Source organism: Triticum urartu, chromosome 2, assembly GCF_003073215.2.
Source record: "Triticum urartu cultivar G1812 chromosome 2, Tu2.1, whole genome shotgun sequence".
Classification (NCBI taxonomy): Eukaryota; Viridiplantae; Streptophyta; class Magnoliopsida; order Poales; family Poaceae; genus Triticum; species Triticum urartu.
In genome coordinates this window covers 221,322,564-221,349,101 of record NC_053023.1, presented here as the reverse complement: position 1 = coordinate 221,349,101, position 26,538 = coordinate 221,322,564, and the positions used below count along the sequence as shown (strand labels likewise).

Here is a 26,538-nt window from a genome sequence, read left to right as displayed (position 1 = left end):
TTTTCTTGTGTTCTTGCTTTGGGTAGAGCCAGGAGACGAATACGTGATCGAGAAACCCGTTGAGTACGCTTACGAGGATAAGCTTTCGTCAACTCGGAGAACTTTGCAGGCAAGATGACCATACCCTCGAAATCACTTCTATCTTTGCTTGCTAGTTGTTCGCTCTATTGCTATGCCGCGATACCTACCACTTGCTATATCATGCCTCCCATATTGCCATGTCAAGCCTCTAACCCACCTTTCCTAGCAAACCGTTGTTTGGCTATGTTATCGCTTTGCTCAGCCCCTCTTATAGCGTTGCTAGTTGCAGGTGAAGATGGAGTTTGTTCCATGTTGGAACATGGTTTTTGTTGGTATATCATTATTATATTTTGTTTACTTTAATGCATCTATATACTTGGTAAAGGATGGAAGGCTCGGCCTTATGCCTGGTGTTTTGTTCCACTCTTGTCGCCCTACTTTTCGTCATACCGGTGTTATGTTCCTTGATTTTGCGTTCCTTACGCGGTTGGGTGTTATGGGAACCCCTTGACAGTTCGCTTTGAATAAAACTCCTCCAGCAAGGCCCAACCTTGGTTTTACCATTTGCCTACCTACCACCATATACCTTCCCTTGGGTTCTGCAGACTCAAGGGTCATCTTATTTTAACCCCCCCCCCCCCGGGCCAGTGCTCCACTGAGTGTTGGTCCGAACCGAGCTGCCTATGGGGCCACCTCGGGGAAACTTGAGGTTTAGTTTTACTCGTAGCTAGTCTCATCCGGTGTTGCCCTGAGAACGAGATATGTGCGACTCCTATCGGGATTTGTCGGCACATCGGGTGGCTTTTCTGGTCTTGTTTTACCATTGTTGAAATGTCTTGTAACCGGTATTCCGAGACTGACCGGGTCTTCCCGCTAGAAGGAATATCCTTTGTTGACCGTGAGAGCTTGTGATGGGCTAAGTTGCTACACCCCTGCAGGGTTTTAAACTTTCGAAAGCTGTGCCCGCGGTTATGGGCAGATGGGAATTTGTTAATGTCCGGTTGTAGAGAACTTGAAACTTAACTTAATTAAAATGAATCAACCGCGTGTGTAGCCATGATGGTCTCTTTTCGGCGGAGTCCGGGAAGAGAACACGGTCTCGTGTTATGCTTGAATGTAAGTAGTTTCAGGATCACTTCTTGATCATTATTAGCTTCTCGACCGTGCTTTGCTTCTCTTCTCGCTCTTTTTTGCGTAAGTTAGCCACCATATATTTTAGTGCTTGCTGCAGCTCCACCTCACTACCCCTTTCCTACCTTTAAGCTTAAATAGTCTTGATCGCGAGGGTGTGAGATTGCTGAGTCCCCGTGACTCACAGATACTTCCAAAACAGATGCAGGTGCCGATGATGCAAGTACAAGGGATGCTACCGAACTCAAGTGGGAGTTCGACGAGGATTCGGGCCGCTACTATGTTTCTTTTCTGGATGATCAGTAGAGGAGCCCAGTTGGGGCGATCGGGGATCTAGCATTTGGGGTTGTCTTTATTTATGTTGGTTCCGTATTAGGACCTTGATTGTATTCTGGATGATGTATGCTATATTTATGTATTGTGTGAAGTGGCGATTGTGAGCCAACTCTTTATTCCTTTCTTATTCAGTACATGGAATGTGTAAAGATTACCCCTCTTGTGACATGCCTACCATGCGGTTATGCCTCTAAGTCGTGCTCCGACACGTGGGAGATATAGCCACATCGTGGGTGTGACAACATGGCACCTCTGCCACGGTCGGCCGAAACTTAACACTTCCAAATTCAGATTATGTTCTGATTTTTCCTTTATCATATTCTACAGATCCAAATTAGTTGATTATTTTTCCTACTGGTTCGTATTGATCTCATCTATCCAGTAAACCCAACCAAAAATATTTTTGAAATTTCGAAATTTGAATTTGAACAGATTCAAATCTAAACTTCGTTATGCCATAACTTTTGATTCGTAATTCCAATTTAGGTGATTCATTTTGCAAAATACTCCTTATGGCATATACTTTCCAATAAAAAGTGGATTTTGGAGATTGAGCAAATCAAATTTATTCAACTTCAAATTTATCTCAAACCTTCATTTGATCATAACTTTTGAACCAGAGCTCCGTTTACGATGAAACCAATTGCACTAGGTTCGTCTCAAAGAAATCCCTCTGTTGACACCATTGGTGTTAGCTTTCATCAGATTCCTTATGCGTTGCGATCATCGACTGTTATGCTACTATTATTTGGTTTTCTTATGGATTTCTTTGTTGCTTTTATTTGTGGATTTTTATTATGAGTGTTAGAAATTGCTTGCTGCTATGTTTACTTATATGAATGCTATGACTGTTTAATATAGATTTTCATCAGAGTGACGGATAGTATCAAGTTATTTTTGAGAGCATTATTATCTTCATCAACTTACCAGGCAACTTCACTTTGACCATGCTTTTCATACCTATGTTTTTATTGCCTTTAGTGTCATCCTTGCAACAATCCCTCCATTAGTGATATTGAATCCTTGTAGTTGAATAGTATGCATGAGGTAGGAACCCATCACCCTGTTACCAAGCCCGGGACGTTATTTATTTTAATGCCACGCTATAGTAGACAAGATTGGTATAAGTGTTCGGGAGTGGTGTGAGAATGGACGACTTTACGTCAATGACGACTACTTCATGATGGCATCAGCAAGGGATTGCATCTTTAGGACATAAGACTTCAAGACTTGAGACAAGAATTCAATACACACTACTAGGTGAAGGATGGTTTAGGTGGGCACCCTGAAGCAACCAGTGGATGACCCGAGATGCATGGAGAAGCGCCATGACATCTTGCGGAAAGCTTCACCCAGACTCAAAAAGATGAAAGAATACTTCATGCCCGAAAGATGTGCACAGGTAAACTTCCGAGCATGAAGTATATTTATACATGAGGTATATATCAATTTTATGTTATTAATTTATACACAGCACCGAAAAAATATTTCATGCCCGAAAGCTTCATCAATTTTACGTTATTTATACATATGATTGCACTTTAATATATACATTAATGTGTGTGTCAGTAATACTGATTCAGGATGACACAGAGTAACTCACCACTACTCTGGTCGTACTTTTTTGGATTTGAGGTCTTTCTCGCTGAAGCTTTCTTTTGCTGTCTTGATTACTTTATTTCTTTGCCCAATATTTTTCTTCTTACATAAGAGACATCCACAAGGATAGATGATGTGGTATGCTCGTAAACAAAATTTGGACAGCGCGCCAGGTTAGGATACCTACGCGTTGATTAGAAGGCATACGAAAACTGATTCAACTACCCTATCGAATCAAGATCACGAAATCTTGGACAAGAGGAACAGACCATTTAAACTCTTCTGATTGCTGGAGCTACAAATCACTGCATGAATCGCTAAGCACTTACATGCTTAAATTTCAACAATTATACCACGCCTCTTCCTGATTCATTTCCGATGGTACTTTCTAGCAGCCTAACACAATCTCAACATATCAAGACTCCAATCAATCTACGGAGCACCTTCATGTTTATTTTTAGAATTCTGCAGCCAAGCTGTTGTCAATAATGGTATCAAATCTTTAACTCGGAGAGGAGCAAATTCGACAAGTTTCATTGCTTTATCAAACAGCAGATCACATACAACATCAGTATGGATGGTAACTGCAATAACAATAGATCACATTAGATAGTCATAGGATAAACAATATACTTCTATTGACAATAAATTGCTCGTAAGCAAGGTTTCTCCCATCACAGCATGAAGTGAAAGGACCACTGTGTTTGAAATGCCGTGCAAGCATATGTGAACAAATAAAACTGAACTCACCATGAAAAACATGGATGCAATACACCTCATTGACAACCACTCATTCTGGCCCAATCCACAAATTGCATTCCTCCATAGACGTTATTTGCAAAGCGCACGCTGACAGTGAATGCCAAAGAAGCAGCTGGGACACGCTTGCCAAGAGGCGAAGCCTCAACCAACCGCTCAAGACCATTAATTACCTGATAACGGGTGTTGGACGAGACACCAAGGAACACACCTGAAACAATCAGGAAGATTATATTTACGTAGCTTCATTTGATGCAATTTAGCAGGACACATGTTTTACAAAAATAAATAGATAAAATTATTTGCATCATGCATTTGGCTATGATGTTGATATATCCAACTAGCATCGATTAGATTAGAAAAAATAATTTACTACCAAAATATTGCTAAGTAATTACATGATGATACGAGCTATCCAGCTCAAGTTGCTGTTACCATAATTACTGTAGCTTTAATTTAATTTTCTGAGCGAAACTACTATGGTTTTCACTAGGAAAAGCATGTTACTAATTGTAAACATAGAAATTGTACCCTCACATCATGTGTTTAAAATAACTTCACATAAACAAGCACATCAAATACTTCCTCCATTCCAAATTAATTGAGGTTCTAGATGTGTACTAAGTCAAACTTCTTTAAGTTTGTAGAAAAATGGTATATCATGTTGATACATTTTCTACAGATTTGGTCAAACTTAAAGAAGTTTGACAAAGCTAGAACTTCAATTGACTTGCAATGGAGGGAGTAATTATGTATCATATTTGTACAATTATTTTAAGAGATGCTCAAATCAAAGACACAATACATAGTAATCAGCTTCGAAGATTCCAAATCACCTATTGACAGTAACAGTACATTCAACCACAAGACCTAGGAAGTGCATAGTATTCATCAAAGTAAAAAATGCATTCAAATTCTTCTCTTTGTTGTCCACTTTTGCCAAAAGTTGCCTTGATCCAACAAATGGTTATAAGTAAATAAACTCTCATGTGTGATCTATTTTCATTATATTATCGATCTTCTATTTAGCAAAATACATTCTTTAAAAAACTTCTGTATTTTCATATACAGCACCGTAATAGAGGATTATATATACACTAATACTTCCTTTGTTCCAAAATAACTGAAGTTTCTAGGTTTGTCCTAAGTCAAACTTGTTTAAGTTTAAACAAGTTTATATAAAAACATTTAGAACACAAAATAGTCTCATGAGATTCATTATAAAATATATTTTCGTACTATGAGTATTTCGTGTTATAGATCCTAGCACATTTTTCTATAGAGTTGGTTAAACTTACACCAGCTTGACTAGGACAAACCTAGAACTTCAATTATTTTGGAACAGAGGAAGTAAAACAGGATATCCTATCCCCAAACTGTACAAAATCGTTTATTCTCTGAGATGGTTATGAGAGTGATATTGCCATGTGGAGTGATGTGGCATGTGCCAGGTGACTCAGCAAATAGACAAAATAAAACTAATAATACAGGAGAGAGGCACTTGTCGGTGAGTCTATTCCTCATTACCCCTAGATCAAATTACTGGTTCTTTAGTTCAAATTACTTGTCGCCGTCGAGCAAACTGGTTCTTTCTCTACCACATTTTCTTCGGTACTGTTTCTGCTGTGATATTCATTGCTATGTTCATCTGTGAATCTGTTAGCATTCTCATCTGTACTGCAATATGTTTGTTTTTGTTTTTCATCTTGCTGTACTGAATGTAATTTGTCTCTATGTTCGTATGTTCTTCATCAATTGTTACTTAGTCATCCTTCTAGCTTTAGTTCTCATGACTATCTCACAGTAGTCTACTCCCTCCGTCCCAAAAATAAGTGTCGTGGCTTTAGTTCGGATGGAGTATCTTAGTTATCCCTCGTAATCATTTATTTCAGTAGTTTACCTTCAGTAGAACTGTATCTGTTTAAGTTTTTCTGTTGTGCTGTGCTGAGAGATTTCTTCGAAAGAAAAATTGAATGTCCCATTCACCCTCCTCTGGTCGATATACTTAGATCCTACAGTAATATTCCTTAAGATAGGGTATCCGATTTTAATTTTCAGGGGGTTAAGGCCATCTCTAGTGTGAGGAAAAAGCGATCCGAAGACGAGAATTGGTTCCATACAATGGAGCGTGCCAATCTTGTTAGAGTTGTATATATTTAGTCGTGTACCACTTTGTATTTTCCCCGCATATTGTACCGCCCATGTACGTGTATATATACTGGCCTATGGCCACCTTGAAATACAAGTTGCATATTTCCTAACATGGTATTAGAGGCACGGGAATTTTTTTCGCATGCACAACTCATGCTCCTGTCTATCCAATCTCGCGTCGTCGCCTTCCTCCTTTTGGTCTGACGCTGCTCGCGCTACCGCACTTCTCTGGCTGGTAGTTGTTGCCTCCCCTGTCCACACATGCCTGCATCTTCTACAACGTGTTGCAGCTATTGTTCTTCTGGGTCAACACCGACCAAGGTTGCTAGGCCCTGCGTGCTCCCTCGTGCAACCGCCTGCCCATCTATTGTTCTTTTGGGTCAACGCCGACCCAGGTTGCTGGCCCCGTGTGCTCCCACTACCGCCCGCCCGTCCACGCCCGATCCACTGGTTCCTACGAGCTCCAGGTCGCCAACCACCCTACGTTTCCTGCAAGTCAACAACCATCTATCCGGGCCGTGAGACGCCGAATCCCGTCTCTCGTGTGGCTGCGCTGCCTGCTATAGCACGGCTCTCTCCAGCCAGCCAGCTCACTGCCCTATCTCTTGTGTGGCTTCCCTACAGCTCTCTGTGGATGCGCTGTCTGCTGTAGCACCAACCGGCCATCGTTCTTGAGACTCTTCCCCGAGCAGCCCACGTCGTGGTGGGATAGAACTTCTCTGAGGTTGATTCCGCTGGGTTGACCACTAGAAAAGAAAAACGGGCAAGATGTTTTCGTCGGATACACATCTCCCTTGCTGCCCGCTGATTTTTGACGGTGTTCCCTACACTGCTCCTGTCTCACACATGTGTTGTCTCTCAGTGCTTGGTGCTTGTCTGCCTGTGACGTCGTCCCCTTCGACGTCTTTTGCAAATTTTGTTGGTCGTTCTACACCGACTTCTACAGGCGGTCGTCATGGTCTCTCTTCTACGACTCCTCTCGTGACCTCTGCGCATGGTGCTGTCGCTCTACACCGACTCCTCCCGTGACTTTTACTGGCAGTGTTGGTTCATACGGCTCCATTGACTACGCTTCGACACCTTCCCTTGGTGCTTGGTACTTGTCTACATGTGACATCGTCTCCTTCATCAACTTCTGCAGACAATACTTGTCATACAACACCACCTCCTCTAGCAGTTGCCTCTTCTAGCAGCTTCCACAGGTGGTGGTGGTCGCTCCTCTTCACGTGATGCCTAGGTCAACTACTTCAGTTATGTCCTTCACTGATCAAGAGATTGCGTGCCTTCACGATTTGGTGATTGTCTCTGGTTCTCCACTGTCGGGTGCATCTACGTCGCCGTCTTTACTTGAGCCCCATATTGAGCAGGAGATTACATAACTTTGATACCTGGTACCTGCATCCTATGGTTCTCCAAGGACAGGTTCTACTGGTTTTGCTACCGACACTTCTGGCATTGTGAGGACCACCCTCTATAGAAGCAGGTACGTCCCCCGGCTCCGTGACTTCCAGGGCGTGTGGAAGCATGACTGGTTTCACCTTCCTCTGTTGCCACCATCGCCAGTCTCTCCGCCTCTGTTGCCTTGTCTACAGCTCTTTTCAGCAGTGGCATCATCGCCTTGGTCACTTGTGTGGCTCTCGTCTCTCATTCTTAGTTAGGCATGGTCTTCTTGGATCAGCCCCCGGCCGTGTGCCCTTAGACTGTTTGTCGGCTCGGTAAACAGATACAGTTACTTATCCTCATAGCGAGACTGTGTCTCAGCGTCCTTTCGACCTTGTTCACTTTGATGTCTAGGGTCAAGCTCCCTTTGCCTCGAAAGGAGATCATCGCTACTAATATTATCTTTATATATGATTTCTCTCAACATAACGGATATAATTTATGTCTTCTCGTAGTGAGGTCTTATCTACTATATAAGCGCTTTGCTACCATGGTTCACACTAAGTCCTCTACGCCTATTCGGGTGTTCCGTGTTGACTCTGCTAGAGAGTATACCTGCAAGACGTTGGAGTTCTTGCTGAGCAGGGCACTCTTGCTCGGTTCTCTTGTCTTGGTGCTCATGCTAAGAATGGCGTGGTTGAGCGCAAGCATCGTCACTTTCTTGAGATGGCTCATGCGTTGATGATCGTCACCTCTCTTCCACCTCCCTTTTGAGCCGAGGTTGTATCCACCTATCTCATCAACCTTCAGCCATCCACTGTTATGTTCTGCAGGGAGGCGTTGCTTTCGTGCGTCTTTTTCTTAGTTCTCTTGATTAATCAGCGCTTCGTCTGTTTGGTTGTGTTTGCTATGTTCTTCTTGCCCCTCGTGAACAAACCACACCAAACTGACCCTCGATTTGTCAAGTGGTCTTCTTACGGTACAGTGATGAGCATAAGGGCTATCGTTGTTCGGATCCTATCAGTCGTCGGATGCGTATTTGTCAGGATGTAACTTCTGATGAGTCTCATCCCTTCTACCCGCGTCCATCTTCATCAGCCTTTCTAGTGGAGGATATCTCTTTTCTCACTTTTCCTGACACTCCTATCACTCTTGTTGAGCCCTTTGTCCATCCGCCCTACTGCTCCTACTTCTCCAACTATTGCAGATCCGACACCATCTCCTATGGTTTCCTCACCTCACTTATCACAAGATCCTGCACCTTCATCACGAGTAGCTTCCCCATCTCCATCACCTGAGTTTATCCCGGTGATTCCTCCTTTTCTTCCATCTTTTCCTCACTCTTATACTCGTAGTCCACGTATTGTGGATGCGTCTACTGATGCGCCCTCTACTTCTGATGTGTCATCTTCCTTGTCTTAGCCTACTTATGGCTTGCATCCTCATCTGATTCAGTCTGTTGATCGCCTTGGTTTTTCAAACACCGGCGTTGCTGTTCTTGAGCCGACTTCTTATCATGATGTTTGTTGTTCATCCCGAACGGCAACTTGCGATGGCAGGAGAGCTTGTTGCTCTTGAGCGCACCAACACGTGGGATCTTGTTTCTCCTCCTCCATGTGCCAACACTTTTAAGTGGGTCTACAAGGTTAAGACTCACTCATATGGTTCTCTTGAGCACTACAAAAGCTCATCTTGTGGCTCGAGCTTTCAGCAGGAGCATGGTTGTGATTACGATGAGACTTTTGCTCATGTGGCCATGTGATCACTATTAGCACACTTGTTGTGGCCTCTGTTCACCACTAGTCTGTCTCAGCTTGATGTTAAGAATGCCTTTCTTATGTGGCCATTTGACCACTATAAGCACACTTCTTGTCGTGGCCTCTGTTCGCCACTAGTCTGTCTCAGCTTGATGTTAAGAATGCCTTTCTTCGTAGTGAGTTGTGTGAGGAGGTTTACATGTAGCCACCACTTTGGTATTTTGTTCCTGACGACATGGTCCGTCATCTTCGTCGCTCTCTTACGGCCTTAAGCAAGCACCTCGCGCCTGGTTTCAGCGTTTTGCCTCTATGGTGACTACCGCTGGTTTTTCAGCAAGTGCTCATGTTCCCGCGTTGTTTGTCCCCCTTCCTACTCATGGTCGGACTCTTTTTTATATGCTGATGACATGTCCTGAGTACATTGCCTTTGTGAAGGCACGTCTTAGTGGGCAGTTTCTTATGTCTGATCTAGGCCCTCTTCACTACTTTCTTGGGATTGAGGCCTCTTCGACATCTGATGGCTTTTTTTATTTCCAAAGAGAAGTATATCCAGGATCTTCTTGTTTGTGTTGTTCTTAATGATGTTCACCTCCATGCTACTGACGATGACCCCTTGTCTGATCTGACGCGTTATCATAATTTGTTGGGAGTCTTATCTATCTAGTTGTCACTCGTCCGGATATCTATCATGTACATATTTCGAGTCAGTTTGTCTCTGCTTCCACTTCGGTTCACTATAGTCACCTTCTTCGTGTTCTCCGATATCTTCATGGCACGATCTCTCACCATCTGTTTTTTCCTCGTTCCAGTCCATTACAGCTTCAAGCCTATTCGGATGCTACGTGGGACAGTGATCCCTCGGATCACCATTCACTTTCTGTTTACTGTGTTTTTCTTGGTGGCTCTCTCATTACGTGGAAGATGAAGAAACAAACTGCAGTGTTTCGTTCAAGTGCAGAGGCTGGATTATGAGCTATGGCTCTTTTGACTGGAAAGGTGACTTGGTTATGGTGGTTACTTCAGGAGTTTGGTGTTTGTGTCACTACACCTACTATGCTATTGTGTACATGTGTTATAAGTATTGCACACGACCCTGTGAAGCATGAGCTCACCAAACATATTGGTGTTGATGCTTCTTTTGTGCGTGCTAGTGTGCAGGATCATATTATTGCTCTTCACTATGCGTCTTCTGAGTTACAGTTGGCGGATTTCTTTACAAAGGCCCAGATTACAGCACAGCACGGCTTCTATCTCTCCGAACTCAGTGTTGTTGATCCACCATGAGTTTGAGAGGGGGTGGTCTTAGAGTCGTATATATTTATCCATGTACCACTTTTTATTTTCCCCGTTCTATAGGGGGTTTTCTGCATATTGTACCACACATGTACATGTATATATATACTGGTCTATGGCCACCTGAAAATACAAGTTCATACTCCATCCCAAAATAAGTGTCTTAAGCTTAGTACATTTTATACTGAAGCTAGTACAAAGTTAAGACACTTATTTTTGGAGGGAGGGAGTATTTCCTAACAGACCCAATGTGTTAGAAGTACAAAGTGAACCAAGAAGTTGGTTCGGTTCTTATCTATTTAAATAATGTTTGTGTGACAAGGTACAAAAACCTGACCAGAGGATCACGATGGCCATGCAAAACAGTTCGCACTAGCAGGAAACAGAAAATTGTTTATTTTTGTTGTAGGTCCCATCGTTGGTTGAATAGCACATCTATACATTGGAGAGAAAGCTCAACCATTGGTAAATCAGCCTTTTCTCTTCGAACCGGCGCTACATGAGACATGGCCTAAATAGTCAAGTGGTCAAACCTCACAGAGTATGTGAACTTTATTTCAATATTTAATGTATAATCTGGCTAAGGTAAAGCATCACTTACCCCACAAAGCAGAAGTTTTCAGAAGAGGTGGAACAGGTACATCATTCTCTGACTTCTTCACACTCCTGCATTACAAATTTGAAGGAAATAGTAAGTTCTGAGATGCATAAACAAAAACGTGGACGTATTATGCTGATGTTCTCAGGAAAGTACTCTTATCAGATAATACATTAATACAAATAAAACAGATTGTGTTTTGTTGTACATAAATTATAATTATATCGTGCACAGAAATACATTCAAAATCAGGACTAAGATGGAGCAAACCGCGTTTGGAAAATATCTGCTTAACATAGTTTGTTGAGTATAATGACAACATATTTTATAACCAGTATTGTAACATGTTAGAGTACGTAATGGACCTGGGCTGGCAGTATAGCCCGTTAGTCTTAGGGTTAATTAGAGAAGGGTCGCTTCCTTAGGGGTCAAGTAAACCTTGCTTGGAAGTCAAGTAAACCTCTCTATATAAAGAGAGGAGATGTATCAATCTAATCAAGCAAGAATTAAGAAGGAAATCCCTTCCATCTTGCCCGGCCGAGGGCAAAAGATCCCCGGCCAGCCCTCTCGCGCCCTCCTTCTAGCAGCGCCATAACAATTTGGTATCAGCTAGCTTTGGTTTGATCATGTCTTCACCGCCGCCCAACCCGTCTCTTCTGCTGCCGGTCACCTTGTCGCCGCCTCCGGCGACCACCACGACCGTCGCCCGGCTCCTACCCGCGTTGGGATCCTCCGTCTCGCCCGCCCCCGCCGTCCTCACCCTGGAGGAGGTGTCCGGGGCGCTGCGGGACCTAACCCAGGCGGTCCCGGAGATCCACCTGTTCTTGGCCAGGTCCTACGGGCCGCACCCGGCTGCGCCGCCGATCGCCACTACCGCGCTGCCGTGGCTGCCATGGCAGCCGCTGCACCAGGTGGCCTCCGTCACGCTCGCCGGGCCGCTGCAAGTGCCATCCACCGCCCCGCCCTGGCTGCAATGGCAGCACCGCCGCGCCCGGCGCTCTGCCGCAGCAGCCACTGCCGCTGCCCCAAGGCGTCCTCTCCGCGCTCGCCGGGCCGTTGCAGCTGCCATCCACCGCCACCACCGCCCCGCCCTGGCTACAGTGGCAGCCGCCGCTCCTGGCGGCCTCCGCCACGCCCGGCGCTCCGCTGCAGCAGCCACCGCCGGTCAGCTCCGGCCCCGCATCGACCGCGTCGGTGGGAGTCCTAATCCACCAGATCAAGTTCCCGTCGTCGCCATTACCGCGTCGGCATGTGCGGGAGATGCGTGGTCTACAGCTGCCGCTCCTCTCAGCTGCGCTTCGCTGCACAAAGGACCTCGATCTCGCCCGCTGCGTCGGGGATCTTGGGCATGTTGTTTTCCCCACGGGCAGTGACCTCAAAGTCTGCGACATCGACGGTTGGGGGGGGGCATACCCCTCATGATTCTCCATCACAAGTCCTCCACTCTTCTCTGTGCGGTGCAGACCAACGGCCGTTCGGCGGGGAGAAGGCAGGGTGTCACCGACAGGAGCACATCGCGTAGCACCACTGCATTTCGCCGGCCGCCGCGAGGGCGCCTCTACTGGTCGCTCTTGCGACCACTTCCAGGTGGCCATACACATGCACTCCTTTTGTCTAGATGGTGTCCATGGGATCCAGGTGGTTGTACACGTGCACGTCCGACGTGCGGATGGTGTCCACTTCTTGTTAAGGGGTCCAAAATAAAGCATCCCAGTCCATTTCAGGTTGAGAGTAATAAAACAAGCCGAGATGTAAAAGGCTTGTTTTTAGGTGTTAGGTTTGTGTTGTGTCGAGTCATGGTTATAAGTTGGTTAGGCTGCAGCTCGAGGACAAGCTGCATGTCCAGGTGGGGTGTAGTGTTAAGAGTACGTAATGGGCTTGGGCTGGCAGTATAGCCCGTTAGTCTTAGGGTTAATTAGAGAAGGGTCGCTTGCTTAGGGGTCAAGTAAACCTTGCTTGGGAGTCAAGTAAACCTCTCTATATAAAGAGAGGAGATGTATCAATCTAATAAAGCAAGAATTAAGAAGGAAATCCCTTCCATCTTGCCCGGCCGTGGGCAAAAGGTCCTCGGCCGGCCCTCTCGCGCCTCCTTCTAGCAGCGCCATAACATAATATCATGCTTGTTTCATCTAAGAACTTTATCTCAACTAGTAACTGCATAGATTAGCAATCTCTGTGAAAAATTAGTCACTCATGTAGGCACGCCCGGGCACGCTGATTAGAGGCAAAACGCCTCGCTTTGGCCCTGAGGGAGGTGGGTTAGGCAGCCAGCGAGGTACTCTGGTGGCAAGAACGGCTGGAGAGGAGAAGCAGAGCAGGGAAGGAGGGGGGAAGGAGAAGCGGAGCAGGGAGGGGAGCAAGGGAGAGAAAGAGATAGAGGAGAGCAGATGGACAGTTTGGATTAGGACATATAGACGTTTTAGACTAGGTTGGCAAGCTAGGGTTCCATAATGGGCCTTATTGGGCTAGTTAAGTTGCAAGGAGAGGAGAAGTGAGTGAAGCATCCCATGGACATCACCGTGGATCCCCCATCAAATCCAAAATTACAGGAGAACGTGCATGAGCTATACAAACCAAGGTTACCTCACTCCTCTTCGAGCTCCATATTCACTCATGTGAGACATGGCTACTACCTCAATCTGAGACCCTTTGCATACTCGGGCAGAAGGGTATCTAGTGCGAAGGAACAAGGAAGGCCAAACCACAGAAGAGGAGCAAGAAGAACAAGTAGAGAAGAAGAGGCTCCTCCCGCCAGGAGGCCAGACAATCTGGCCACATTAAGGCTGGACAATCCAGGGCCAACCGAGTGCACCCGGACAACCCGACACCTGTCTGATTCAAACCGAGCGCAACAAGACATCTGGCCGGACAGTCCGGCACCTTTCCATTCCCTAGAGACCTACTTCACCCTCTACGTGTTATAGTTACTCCTTGCATCTCCCGTGATAATTGTCTCACATATTTGGTCGAGGCTCAAAGAGAAGTGGTGAAAAGGAAGAAAAAGTACACAAAAGGAGAAAGAAAAGGGTACAAAGAACTTCATAAGCAAAAGAGTTAGAGCAGCAAATACTTGTGCAAAGGATGTATCAGATAGGAACATGTTACGCTTGTCATCGAAGGTTGGTGCCAAGTTTCCCGTATATGGCCCAAACATGCAATCAAGCTAGCATCTCTCTTTGTGCTTGTGCAACATGAGCATTAGTCTTTGTTAGGAACTTTTGTCTTGCTCATTCCTTTGGTTGCACTAACCCGTTATCTTTGTGTGGCATGTTTCTCTTGCTCATTCATCTACATTTGTAATCTACATGTATCTCATTTGCGATCACTTGGATCTTACCCGACTTTATCAATATCTTGATCTGCTTGTTGCATGATTTTGAGCCACTAACCCCTCCAAGCTCCATATAAAGCCTTGTGTTCAGGTGTATACGCTTTCGGATAAAGAACACTACCAAGTCTCGCTCATTTTGCATTGACAATCTTGAGGTCATTTGATTCTTCAACGGCATGAGAAAGAGGTAACTTGGTGTTGTTCATTTTCCTTTGTGTCTCACACCTTGCGCAGGTGTCACAACTAGGAAAAGGACATCTCATCCGGTATTATGATGATCAAGAGAATCACACAACTATGTCTCCAAGGCGTCACATCGGTCTCAACGAGCTATGCATGACGCCAATGCAATCTTGGATGGGTGTATCACACGCCTTCCCATTGACATGCGAGAAGCCAAAACTCATAACAAGAACTACTCGGACACCAAATTGAACACACAGTTCTGCAACATTTTCCACAACCACAAGTCCTCTTCATCCTCTTCAAGAAGACATTCAAGTGCACACCATTCCAAATGTCCATCATCGTCAAGTTCACACCGATCGCGACGCCACCACCACCATGAAGACTAAGAGCCCAACTGAGGTTCCACCTCCTCATCATGGCAATTGGTTACAAGACCACATTCTCGATCATGAACGACAAAAACACGAAGCTCAAGAGCAACACGCCAATGAAGAGTGTGATGATGCGCAACAAGTTTGAAAAGCCAAAAAACAAAAATTACAAGAGCACAATGCTCATCTGCAAGAAGAAGCTCGCCGCGTCGAACAAGCGACCAAGCGCACCAAGCTCTACATGTGCAAGGCAATACACGGAGCAAACCTGTCAAGCTTGTGAAGCATGACAAGTGGAGGAGGCTCGTCTTAAACAATAAAATGAAGTGCACTTCATGGCCAATGCACCACGCATCGAGCACCACCTCCAATATGAAGACCGAGACAACCCACCGCCTCATCGACAGGAGCATCGTCAACCTCGTAACCTCCAAGGAGAAGAGCGCTTTGGCAAGGTCAAATTACAATGACTAAGTTCTTCGGCCACATCGACCATGAAAAAGAGTGTACATATCTTCCAAGTCCACAACTTTGAAGACCCAAAGAAGATCGACATGTCATCCCTTGAGTCTGATGAGTGCGCACTTGTGTGGTAGGAACAAGTTCAACAACTTTGACAAGAAAGCAAAGAAGCCCCCATTGCCACTTGGGATGCAATGAAATAAGTCATGAGAGTGAGATTCAAACCCACGCACTATACTCATGACCTGTTCAAGAAGCTCCAAGACGATGGCTCATTTTCGCAGTGAGCTCAACCATCCCATCAAGAGGATTGCGGATTTCCAACCCTACAACAACTTGTCTGAGTTGGTTCACCAACCAACGCAAGCGGAGAGACAAGTCCAAGACAACGTCAAGTACTCCAAGTTATTCACCTCCCCTTCGAGGAACTTAGCCTCCAACTCTCAAACAAATTCAAGTACGTTGCCATACTAATGAGACACATCTACAAGTGGTGTTCCTTCAAGCTCCAAGGTACCGGTGATAACATCAAGTCCCACACCTCCAAACTCTACAAGGCTCCGACCTAGACCAAGTGCCAACTCTACAAGGGACTCAACCGACAAGACAGGCCAAATTGAGTGCTTCACATGCAAGGTCACAGCCACAAGTCATGAGTGCCACACCAAGCGCGGTATGGTGATTAATGAAGATGGAGAGTACGGCTCCATGCATGATGGAGAACTCAAAGCTTTGCAACACGTTGCTCGCCATCAACAAGTCGACCAAGACGAAGATGGTCAAGTCTTTTGTGATAACGATTCGAGCCCCGCTCTTGTTGTCTCCAAGATCTTGACCAACGATGCCACTTATTTCACTCAAAAGTCAAAACCAACGGAAGATGAATCAAATGATCATTGATGGTGGTACTTGTCATGACTTGGGAGTACGAAACTTTGCTCAAAGTTGCAAGTCATGTACAAGCGCCAGCTTAGCCCTACAAGGTCCAATGGCTCAGTAACGCCGACACCATCAAGGTTGAGCACATGGTGGAGGTATCTTTCAAGATCGACGCCTCTTAAGGTAGTGTGGAATGTGATGTAGTGCACATGACCGTTTGTCATCTTGTCTTGCGACACCCATGGCAATTTGACGGTGGCGTAATACACAATGGTCACACCAATCTCTATAGCTTCAAGTGGAAGGAAAGAAATATATGTGTGTCACCCTATGTCTCCAAACCAAGTCATAGCCGACAAGACCTTTGAATGATCATGATACTATTGAGTCGAGTAAGGGAGCGAGCCACCTAAAAGAAATTGGGTGCCACAAGCCCGAAATGAGTGCCCATGATGAGTGACAATAAGGACATGGTCCTCTTAGACACAAAATTTAACTTGAGGGAAGTGAGTGAGAACCCATCGGTGCTTCACTTTGTGCTTTTTGTACAAAGATGAAGCCATTTTAACTAACAACTATCATGCTCTTCCTAGCTCCATTTCACATGTTTTGCAGGAATTTGTGGATGTCTCTCCTTCGAAGACACCACCGTGCCTTCCTCCACTACAAGGCATCGAACACCGGGTTCACTTCATCCTTAGCACTCCACTTACAAACCACCCTCCTTTACAGCGTTAGCCCCGAAGTGACCAAAAGTAATACAATGTCAAGTACAAGAGCTACTTGACAAGGGGTGTGTTCGCGAAAGCTTAAGCCCTTGTGTCGTCCCCGTTGTACTTGTGCCTAAGAAGGATTGATCTTGGCGAATGTGTGTCGGTTGGTGTGCTATTAACAACATTATCATTCGCTATAGACACCCTACTCCTCACTATCTTTTTCAAAATTGATATGACAAGTGGTTATCACCAAATCCGTATGCAAGTGGGCGACAAATAGAGAACCTCTTTGGAAACCAAATTTGGTCTTAATTTATGGCTTGTCATGCCCTTTGGATTGTCTAATGCCCCTAGCACCTCATGCACTTGATGAAATTATGTACTTAGGCATCTCGTTAGCAGATTTGTTGTTGGTTACATTGATGATCATCCCATTCATGTTTCCGAAGTACTTGAAGAGCTAAGAAATGAGAAACTTTCTGCTAATCTTGAAAAGTGCACATTTTGCACCACTCAACTCATTTTTCTTGGGCTTCATTGTTTCTTCTCATGGCATTTAAGTAGATTAGTCTAAGAACGACGAGATTCAAAATTGGCCACAACCCACGAATTTGATGCAAGTCTGTAGTTTCCTTGGGTTGATCAAATTTGATCAACATTTTGTCAAGGATTTTAGCACTATTGCTTCACCATTGGATGCTCTTTCCAAAGACGGTACGTGTTTTACTTGGGGTTCTTCATAAAACAAAGCTTTTCTTAAACTCAAGCATCGCTCGGCTCATACCTCATTGCTTGTTTTGCCGGATTTTGCAAAAACATTTGAGATTTGAGTGTGACGCTAGTGGTACCAACATAGGAGGCATTCTTATGCAAGAGCGTAGACCAGTAGCTTATTTTAAAGAAAAACTAGCTAGCGCGCCATTAAACTATCCCATTTATGACAAGGTACTGTATGCTTTGGTTCGTGTCTTGCAAATTTGGCAACATATTGGTGGCCTAAGGAATTTGTTATCCATTCCGATCACGAATAGCTCAAGTACTTTAGAGCCAAGCCAAACTAAACCGTGGACATGCTAAATGGAGTGATACACTGAGCCGTTTCCCTATGTCATCATGTGCATGAATGGCAAAGAAAATGTAGTAGCTGATGCTCTTTCCCGCAAAATCATGTTGTTACAAAAACTTCAGATTAATGTCACGTGATTTGACCACATTAAAGATCTGTATGCCATTGACCCTTTCTTTGCTAAGCCTTTTGCTCATGCCAAGAAGGCACTCGTTGGATATCGTATGCACGTTAACAAACTTTGTGTTCCCTAGAGTTTTTTGCATTTGCTCCTTTTGCATGAATCGTATGGTGGTGGACTCATGGGACATTTCGAACGCGAAAGACTTATGCTATGCTCGCCAACAAGTTCTTTTGGCCAAGAATGTCTCGAGGTGTTGGGGAATTTATCCGTCGGTGCATCACATGTCGCAAAGCTATCTCTAAAACTCTTTCCCATGGTATTTATACACCTTCGCCCATTCCACATGCACCTTGGGAAGACATTAGAATGGACTTTGTGTTTGGGTTACCTAGTAGAACTAAAAAGGGGAAGGATTCTACCTTTCTGGTTGTTGATCACTTTTTTAAAATTGGCGCATTTCATTCCTTGTAACGAGAGAGACGATGCTTCACATGTTGCAACATTGTTTTTTAGGGAAATCTTGTGCCTAACGGAGTACCCAAGTCCGTCGTCTCCGCGCAACATCAAGGTCATAAGCTATTTGGGAAGACATTGTGCGCCAAGCTCGGCGTCAAGTTGCTCTTCTCATCGGCATACATCCACAGACGAAGGTGGTCAATCGCACATTGTCTACCCTCCTTCACGTGCTCATCAAGAGGAAACTTCAAGAGTTGATTGATTGCCGATAGCCGAGTTTGCCAACAACCGCGCTCAAACTCGACGACACTTGAGTCCCGATCGAAGTCATCTATGGCTTCAACCCTCTTTCGCCATTAGACATTCTTCCGCTACATCTCGAAAGAGCGAACAAACATGGACACAAGTACAAGTGCCAAGTTCATGAAGAGGATGCAAGAGAAAACAAGGCTCACCATTGAGCCTAATTTCAACAACGCGCCAACAACGGTCTTCCAACCCTGGCAACCATGTGTGTGTGCATCTTCGCAAGGATCGTTTCGTAGAAGAGCGCAAGCCCAGCTACTTCCCTGAGCCGATGGTCCATTCAAGGTCATCCAAAGGAACAACGACAACGCCTATAAGGTCGACATACCCATGGACATGTCCTCAGTGAGCAATACCTTCAACTTCACCAACCTTGCCCCCTTTCATGGTGATGAGGACCTTTATACGAGGACAGATCTTCCCCAATGGGAGGGAGGGGAATGGTGTGGAGCATCCCTTGGACATCACCATGGGTCCCCTATCAAGTCCAAGTAGACCAATGACAAGAGCACATGCACGAGCCATACAAACCGAGGTGACCTCACTCTGCTTCAAGCTCCCTATCCATACTAACTCAATCTAAGAAATGGCTACTGCCTCAATCCAAGACCCATTGCATACTTAGGTACAAGGGCACTGCTAAGGAACAAGAAGGCGGGCCAAAGCACGGACGAGGAGCAAGAGAGAAGAAGAGGTTGCTCCAGCCAGGAGGTCAGACGGTCCAGCAAGATTCAGGCCGGATAATCCTTGGCCAAAGGAGCGCAACTAGATAGCAGCCAGACAGTCCGCTACCTTTCTGGGTAAAACCGAACCCACCGGGACACCTGGCTGGACAATCTGGCACCTGCGTGAACTCTAGAGACCTGATTTGCCCTTTGCCAGCCACCGACCGACCGGACTGTTGGAGTGCGCCAGCGGTCAAACACATGCACCCGCCCAAACCCAAGTTAGCGCCCAGGGTTGAACTATCCAGGCTAAATGGAGTCAGTTTGATTGACCAGCTGCTTGCGCGCTATCAAAGGAACACCGACCATGTATCTCTCTCTCTCTCCCACCCACCCCTTTGTCCCTATACTATATATATATATATATAGGGTTAGCAAAATATAGACCATCAACTTGAGAGCTTTGTGCAATCTACCTTCCTCGAGGCGGTCAAGGTCTCCATCTTGGAAAAGAATCCTTTAGGATTACAAGGCCTTCCACGTGAAGAATCCCTTCTCTCTCGGATTGGGGAAGAACCATCTTTCAAGACCTCCATCTCTCTTTGGGGTCCTAGGGATGAACCATCTTGTGTTTCCTTACTGCCTTAGCTTGCTTATTGGATCTAAATTGGACCTCATGTATTGCCTTGTGTGTGTTTCCTCTTGTGATTTTCTTTTGTTTCCCCTTTGCCTTTCGTGTTCATCTATGAATCCACCTCCAATCGTGGAGATCGAGCCACCCCTACGACTTGCCCTGTATCAAGAAGCATAATGCCAGTTATGCCCAGACCTCGAATTGCCGCCCCCACTCTTAGACCCTCCGGTGTGACCTCCGAGTCTCACCACTCAACTTTTGTGCGCCTCCTCTGCTCCTACACTGTGACCTCTCACCCTTCAACACTTCTTTCTTGGCTCTTTCGTACAACTGTATGGAAAGGCTAGGCGCCGCTTCAGCGAACTATGCACTAGGCAGAGGCAAAACGCCCACCTAATGCCTGGATATTATCGGGTCCTTGGGCAACTCATCAATGAAATTACAGCACAAATTGTTTCATAGGAATATTTCTTATGACTTGAACCTCTTGGAAAGATTCCTATGTTTTTCTAAAATGTAAAGAATCAAACACCCATTGGTGCAAATTATATAAGATTCAAAAGGGCATGACATCATTGTCCAATGATTTTCATGTTCACGTGGCTTTTAAATCATGCAAAACAAAGACCTTGGCATTTGCACATGCTATGAGATACCCCCCCCCTTCCAAAATAAATGGTGTATTTTGATTGTTCCAAAAACAAGTTTTGCCATGATTACTTGTATAGTATATTGTTAATGGTCACAAAAACACAGCAATGATTGAAGGTGTTGTTGAAGATGAGTCCGATTACATTGGTGTAATAACCAACATAATATTGGATTAGTTCTTGGTCAAAGTTTGTATTGGGGAAGCCAAAGTATGCCTTACATACAGGAACTGAGGAAGTGTTTTTCTTTATTTCTTTGATGAAGCATAAAACACGGTTATAACGAACTAACTACCAAAGGTGATCCATGCACAACTATGGTTATTCCATGTTGTAATCAACAACAAAAACAAAGCTTTTTAGTCCCAAAAATGTTGGGGTAGGCTAGAGTTGAAACCCATAAGATCTCAAAACCAAGTCATGGTTCTGGCACCTGGATAGCCAACTTCCACGCACCCCTCTCCATGGCTAGTTCTTGGTGGCATTCTAGTCATTTAGATCCCTCTTTATGGACTCCTCCATTTGAAGTTTGGTCTAACCGACCTCTCTTGACATTATCGGCACACTTTGATCGTCCTCTATGCATTGGTGCTTCAGGAGGCATGCGTTGTATATGCCAAACCATCTTAGACGATCTTGGACAAGCTTGTCTTCAATTGGTGCTACCCCAACTCTATCACGTATATCATCATTCCGAACTTGGTCCTTTCTTGTGTGGCCATATATCCATCTCGACATGCAAATCTCACCAAACTGTTGGACATGTTGCCTTTTAGTTGGCTAACATTATGCGCCATACAACATCACAAGGTCGAATCGCAGAACTGGCATTTTATCTTTTGTGGCACTATCTCATCACAGAGGATGCCAAAAGCTTGGCGCCACTTCACCCATCCAGTTTTGATTTGATGGCTCACATCTTCATCGGTATCACCATCCTTTTGCGGCATCGACCCCAAATATCGAAAGATGTCCTTCTAAGGTACCACTTGCCCATCAAGGCTAACCTCCTCCTCCCCATGCCTAGTAGTACTGAAGTGTACTCAGTTTTAGTTCTACCAAGCCTAAAAACTTTCCATTCCAAAGTCTGTTTCCACGGCTCTAACTTTCTATTAACCCCCCTCCGACTATAGTCGACTAGCACAACATCATCCGCAAAGAGCATACACCATGGGATATCTCCTTGTATATCCCTTGTGACCTCATCCATCACCAAAGCAAAAAAGGTAAGGGCTCAAAGTTGACCCTTTGTGCAGTTCTATTTTAACTGTGGCTAAGAATTTGTTGATTTAACCTTACACAATGCGGCAGTAATTGTGTGGCAAACTAGTGCAAGGTTGGCACTCAAGCAAACAAGGCTTATTTTTACAATCATAAGTTGTATGGTAATTTTCCTTGTTTCCTTCAACATTTTTTGATCATTCATGAACCAAAATGAGTTCCAAAAGTATCTAACCTCTCTAAGAAGCTGCTTAATGAGATGTAATATCTCATGCTAATACTATTTGTTATTATATGGCCTATCGGAATATAAGTATATCATAGGAAGAAAAGTAGTCAAATATGCCAATAAACTGACTACAGATTGGTGACAATATTAACTTTAACATAACAAGAAATACAATACCGCTTTGCAGTCATTATCAAGTTTGCAATGCCTTGGCCAACAAGACCACAAGAAAATCCAACTGCACCATATAAAAGTCCCTGTTCTCAACATAGGGTATTTGAGATATTAGAAGAGGTAATAGCATTTGTAACATTTCTGGGTCACAATAAGTATCGCACTGAACAAAAAAATTACCTTGAGAAGGTATGATCCGAGCCGTTGTCGAATGGAAAAACTGTATCCTGGCCTTTCAGCTTCAAAAACACTACATGAGTTCAGATCTCATCAGTGTTACGCAGGATGAACGGTTGGATGCATTAGAAACAGTAATGAAGAACAATGTCAGCCAATTATAGTAGCACAAAGTGCACTGAGATTAACATGCAACAAGCAAGGGAAATGGGAAATAAGGCTAAAATGACAAGATAGTAGTACTTAACCCAATAATCATCTGATGGCATGTTTTTATGGAAAGGGAAGTATGCATCCAGCAATATTATGGTACGAATCTCATCAATAACCAGGATTACTATTACAGTTTACAGTTAGAGATTATTTATCTTTAGTCAGTTTATTAAGCATTGGTGACTCAACCGGATAAGTTTTATACAAACAAACCTTGCCCTTTTTACAGTTTTTCACTCATTAAGAATTATGCACTGAAAAACCTTGCTTTTTCTAGGGATGTGACTGGCCTTTGTGGCTTGATTTATGGATAAAAGACAAATAACCTAGATTGCAGAAAAATTAGGCTAAAAGCTTTAATGGAACGGGAAGACAGTAATACACCTGGTTCCCACTAAAGAACTTACACATAGAACTATAAGTACATAGAAATATTAAATGACATGCACCTAGAGACACAACGAGAAGTCACTTGCAATTAACACAAAATACTGCTTCCATTTTTTACTCCCACAGAACTGTTAGCATAGTTCATAACTCACCTGCTCGGGAGAGCATCATAAGCATGCCTAACACGCCCAAGAATACCTGCTGATGCAGACCCCCCACGGAATCGAGCATATGGTGCTAACATGCCAACTAAAGCAACATTAACAACTACGCCTACCAACATATCTGCTGCATACAACTCGAATTCTGACCAGAACTCATCGCCCCTCTTCTGAACCTCCGCAAAAGTCGCGCAACATGTGTCAATAACTATCTGCAAAACGTTCCACCAAAACGATCAATTAACAATCCTACCAATGAACACTTACCAGTGTGCAATTCTACCTAAGATAAGAACCGAACCTACCTCCGTCCCAATTTTGAAGAGGAACACAGGATCAACCAGCATCCTATTCCGGAGAAGCCCACAGGATCTAATGGCAGGACCCAAGGGCCAAGCTGAGGCCTAGAACATGCAAACAGCAAAATAACTCCGAGTCAGCCATATAGCAATCCCAAAAGACGCATAAGAACAAGAGCACTTTACAACACCTGCATGTCCAAGTATCTCAGCAGCAGCAGCTTCTGAACCCCGATGCTCTTCGCCGCCTCGATCATATCGGCTGGCAAGCTGGACAAGCTAACCCCTTGCTTCTCCACCTCCTGGACTACCTGTTCGAAGCTAAGGATCGGCCCAAACTCATCATCCCCCTCATTGTGGCCATCCCCACCATCGCCACCCCCACCACTATCCCCACCTCCACCACCGCCGCCACCAGGCCGGAACTTCCCATTCCCACCCGATCCACTAACGTCAGCAACCTCCGCGCCCTTCTCTTGAAGCGCAGTCGGCTGGGTAACCGCGCCGACGTCCTCGGCAGAACCAGCAACCTTCCCCGCCTCTCGGGCGACCACAGCTGCGCCGGAGGTGGTGGCTGCGCTCCCATCCGCACTGGCCTGCGGCGGCAGCTGGCAACGGATTCCTCTAGCGATCCGCCTCCTTCCAGTCGGGTACGAACAGCCGCTCGGCCTAGCTAGAACGGCCCGGCACTTGACGGTGCCGACGCGGCCGTGCAGGCGAACGCTCGCGCACGAGAAGGCCATGCTCATGCTCCCTCGCAGCACTTACACAGCTGCGACCGCAACGCACACGCAGATATTGTCAGATTGAAATGAGCAATAACGAACCAAATCCCAACAATTAACAAGGGGAAATCGAAGAAGCGCTTGCCTGCAGAATCAAGAGACTGGGTGATTTTTGAGCGGGCGGATTCGATTTGGACTGGATGCAGAGAGACCAGAGGAGTATGGTGGTGGTGGTGGTGGCGGCGGCGGCGGCGCGGCGCGAGGAAGAAGCGTGCACGGTGTGGGCAGTCTCTCAGATTCGGCTATTGGCAGTTTTTTTTAATCCATTAAGCAGTTTTTTTTTAATCCATTCTCTCCTCGCCTCTCCTCCTTTGCCGAGTTGAGGGTCCCCTTCTTCTTCCCGTTGCCGTCCCTTCTCTTCCTTCCTTCCGGCGGCCCTGGTGGCCGGCAGGAGGATGATGTAGGTGGTCGTGCTATTCTTGTACATATTAGATCTAGATTTAGTCCGTGTCTTTAGCTATATGCGTCTTTGGCTACATGCCGGTCGTCGGCTCTATGCCGAGAGGGAGATGCCAGGTCTAGGGGCCCGGATCTGGTATTGCTTTGTCTCTTTGCTCCTTGTTGCGGTGTTTCCATGGACGAAGCCAGAGGTGATGAGGAGGAGAGCACATGTGTCGGAATAAATAATCACGGGTAGATTCATCTGCTTTTCATGGTGATTCAAGACATCAAGGCCGACTGCGCCCCTCAAGCCTCGAAGAGGAAGAGCCGCCTTCTCAGGGCCGGCTGGTCCAAGAAGACGGCTATGAGGTGGGCCGACTCCTAGCAGACAGCCTTCAGGGAGGCTGGCTCCTAGAAGGCGCCCCCCCCTCCGCCCCTTGAAGTTTGCACCACATTATGGCGACGAGACAGGCATGGCTACAGTGCAGCCTGCCACCCTCGAATCTAGGGCAAAGCGTGGCCACAATACAGTGTACTGGGCGGACATCCCCGTCCGACGCGGCCTTGTTGCCACGCAGCCCGTGACACCACCCATAGCAGAGGAGGCCATGCTCCCACTACGGACTGTCGGTACGGCCCGCAGGCGGCGGGCCCTACCTGTCCGTGAGAGACCGACTCCTGACCAGGCGGCACCACGGAGGCCGACTCCCCACCAGGTGGCCCTCCCTCTCCCTCAAAGTCTGCGCGACATTAATTAGAAGAGACGGGGAATGGCTACAATGAACATCCATCAGGCGGCGGGACTGTAGCCACGCTCTCCCTAACAAAGTGTGCATCATCAACGGCACTGCCACAGTACTAGCAGTCGGCAAGACCCGCAAGCGGTGGGCGCGGCCTGTCGGTGAAGTATGAGACAGCCGGCGGGACCCACCAGGTGGCGGGCCCTAGCGGCCAGCGGAGAAGCCGGCAACCATAGACACTGACAGCCGGGTCCTACACCCGGCCAGATTATCATTGTACCCCCATGGCACACATGCAAAGGGTTCAGACCTTAGTCCACCCACACACACATAGAGAGAGAGGAAGCTAGGGCTAGCCTTGTTCTTCTTCCCTCTCTAGAGAAACAGCTCAAGGAGCAAGCTTGTAGCCACCATTGTTGCTTGAGTGATCATGCGGAGACCCCGCAGGGCAGGATTAGAGGTGTTATCTCTTAGGAGAGCCCCGAACCTGGGTAAAGTTCGCCGGCGTATATGTCTACACCTCATCCCATTTCCTGGCACCGGCGATGTCTTACTATCCCCCACCATGATAAGCTATCCTTTGGCATATGTCGCACGACACCCCCGACATTTGGCGCACACCGTGGGGCCTGGTGCACCATCGTCCAGAGATATGTTTTGGACGGGAACCTTATTTCTTCCTAGCGAGCGCAGCCAGCCCGGCACGCCTAATGGCGTTTGCGCCGACGCGCTGCATGGCGCGGAAGTCGCTTGCGCGGCGGACAGCCTCGCCGATCTTGTTGGCGAGATCCGCCTCTCCAACGAGCCCACACCCGACGCGGGAGCAGCCAACTCCGGAAGCTGCTTCGTCGACCTTCTTGGCAAGCTCCACATTGCCAACGAGCCCGCCACTGA

At 45.9% G+C, this 26,538-nt stretch overlaps 1 protein-coding gene across 2 annotated transcripts; it reads right to left on the bottom strand.

Moving 5' to 3' along the window:
- Positions 1 to 3,337: 3,337 nt before the first annotated feature.
- LOC125536863 (protein RETICULATA, chloroplastic-like) lies at positions 3,338 to 24,840 on the bottom strand. Of its 2 annotated transcripts, XM_048700141.1 has the most exons (9): positions 24,609 to 24,824; positions 23,930 to 24,510; positions 23,745 to 23,843; positions 23,431 to 23,651; positions 22,679 to 22,748; positions 22,502 to 22,581; positions 11,029 to 11,093; positions 3,838 to 4,057; positions 3,338 to 3,671 (listed from the first exon to the last, which is right to left on the bottom strand). In XM_048700141.1, exons 2-8 carry the CDS (start codon positions 24,485 to 24,487, stop codon positions 3,864 to 3,866), a joined length of 1,287 nt encoding a protein of 428 aa, XP_048556098.1. In that variant the 5' UTR covers positions 24,488 to 24,510; positions 24,609 to 24,824; the 3' UTR covers positions 3,338 to 3,671; positions 3,838 to 3,863. The 2 variants fall into 2 exon arrangements, with proteins under 2 accessions (XP_048556098.1, XP_048556099.1); XM_048700142.1 differs by lacking the exons at positions 3,338 to 3,671; positions 3,838 to 4,057 and adding an exon at positions 5,631 to 10,938 and having other exon boundaries at positions 24,609 to 24,840.
- Between the last annotated feature and the right edge of the window lie 1,698 nt (positions 24,841 to 26,538).

Excerpts from the sequence above, each read along its gene's own strand:
- LOC125536863 (XM_048700141.1), bottom strand. The coding sequence starts at position 24,487 with ATGAGCATGGCCTTCTCGTGCGCGAGCGTTCGCCTGCACGGCCGCGTC. Across the intron at positions 23,844-23,929 it reads TGAGATACTTGGACATGCAG|GCCTCAGCTTGGCCCTTGGG; the intron begins GTGTTGTAAAGT and ends TGCATGTTCTAG. Across the intron at positions 11,094-22,501 it reads TTGATAATGACTGCAAAGCG|GAGTGTGAAGAAGTCAGAGA; the intron begins GTATTGTATTTC and ends TTTGTAATGCAG.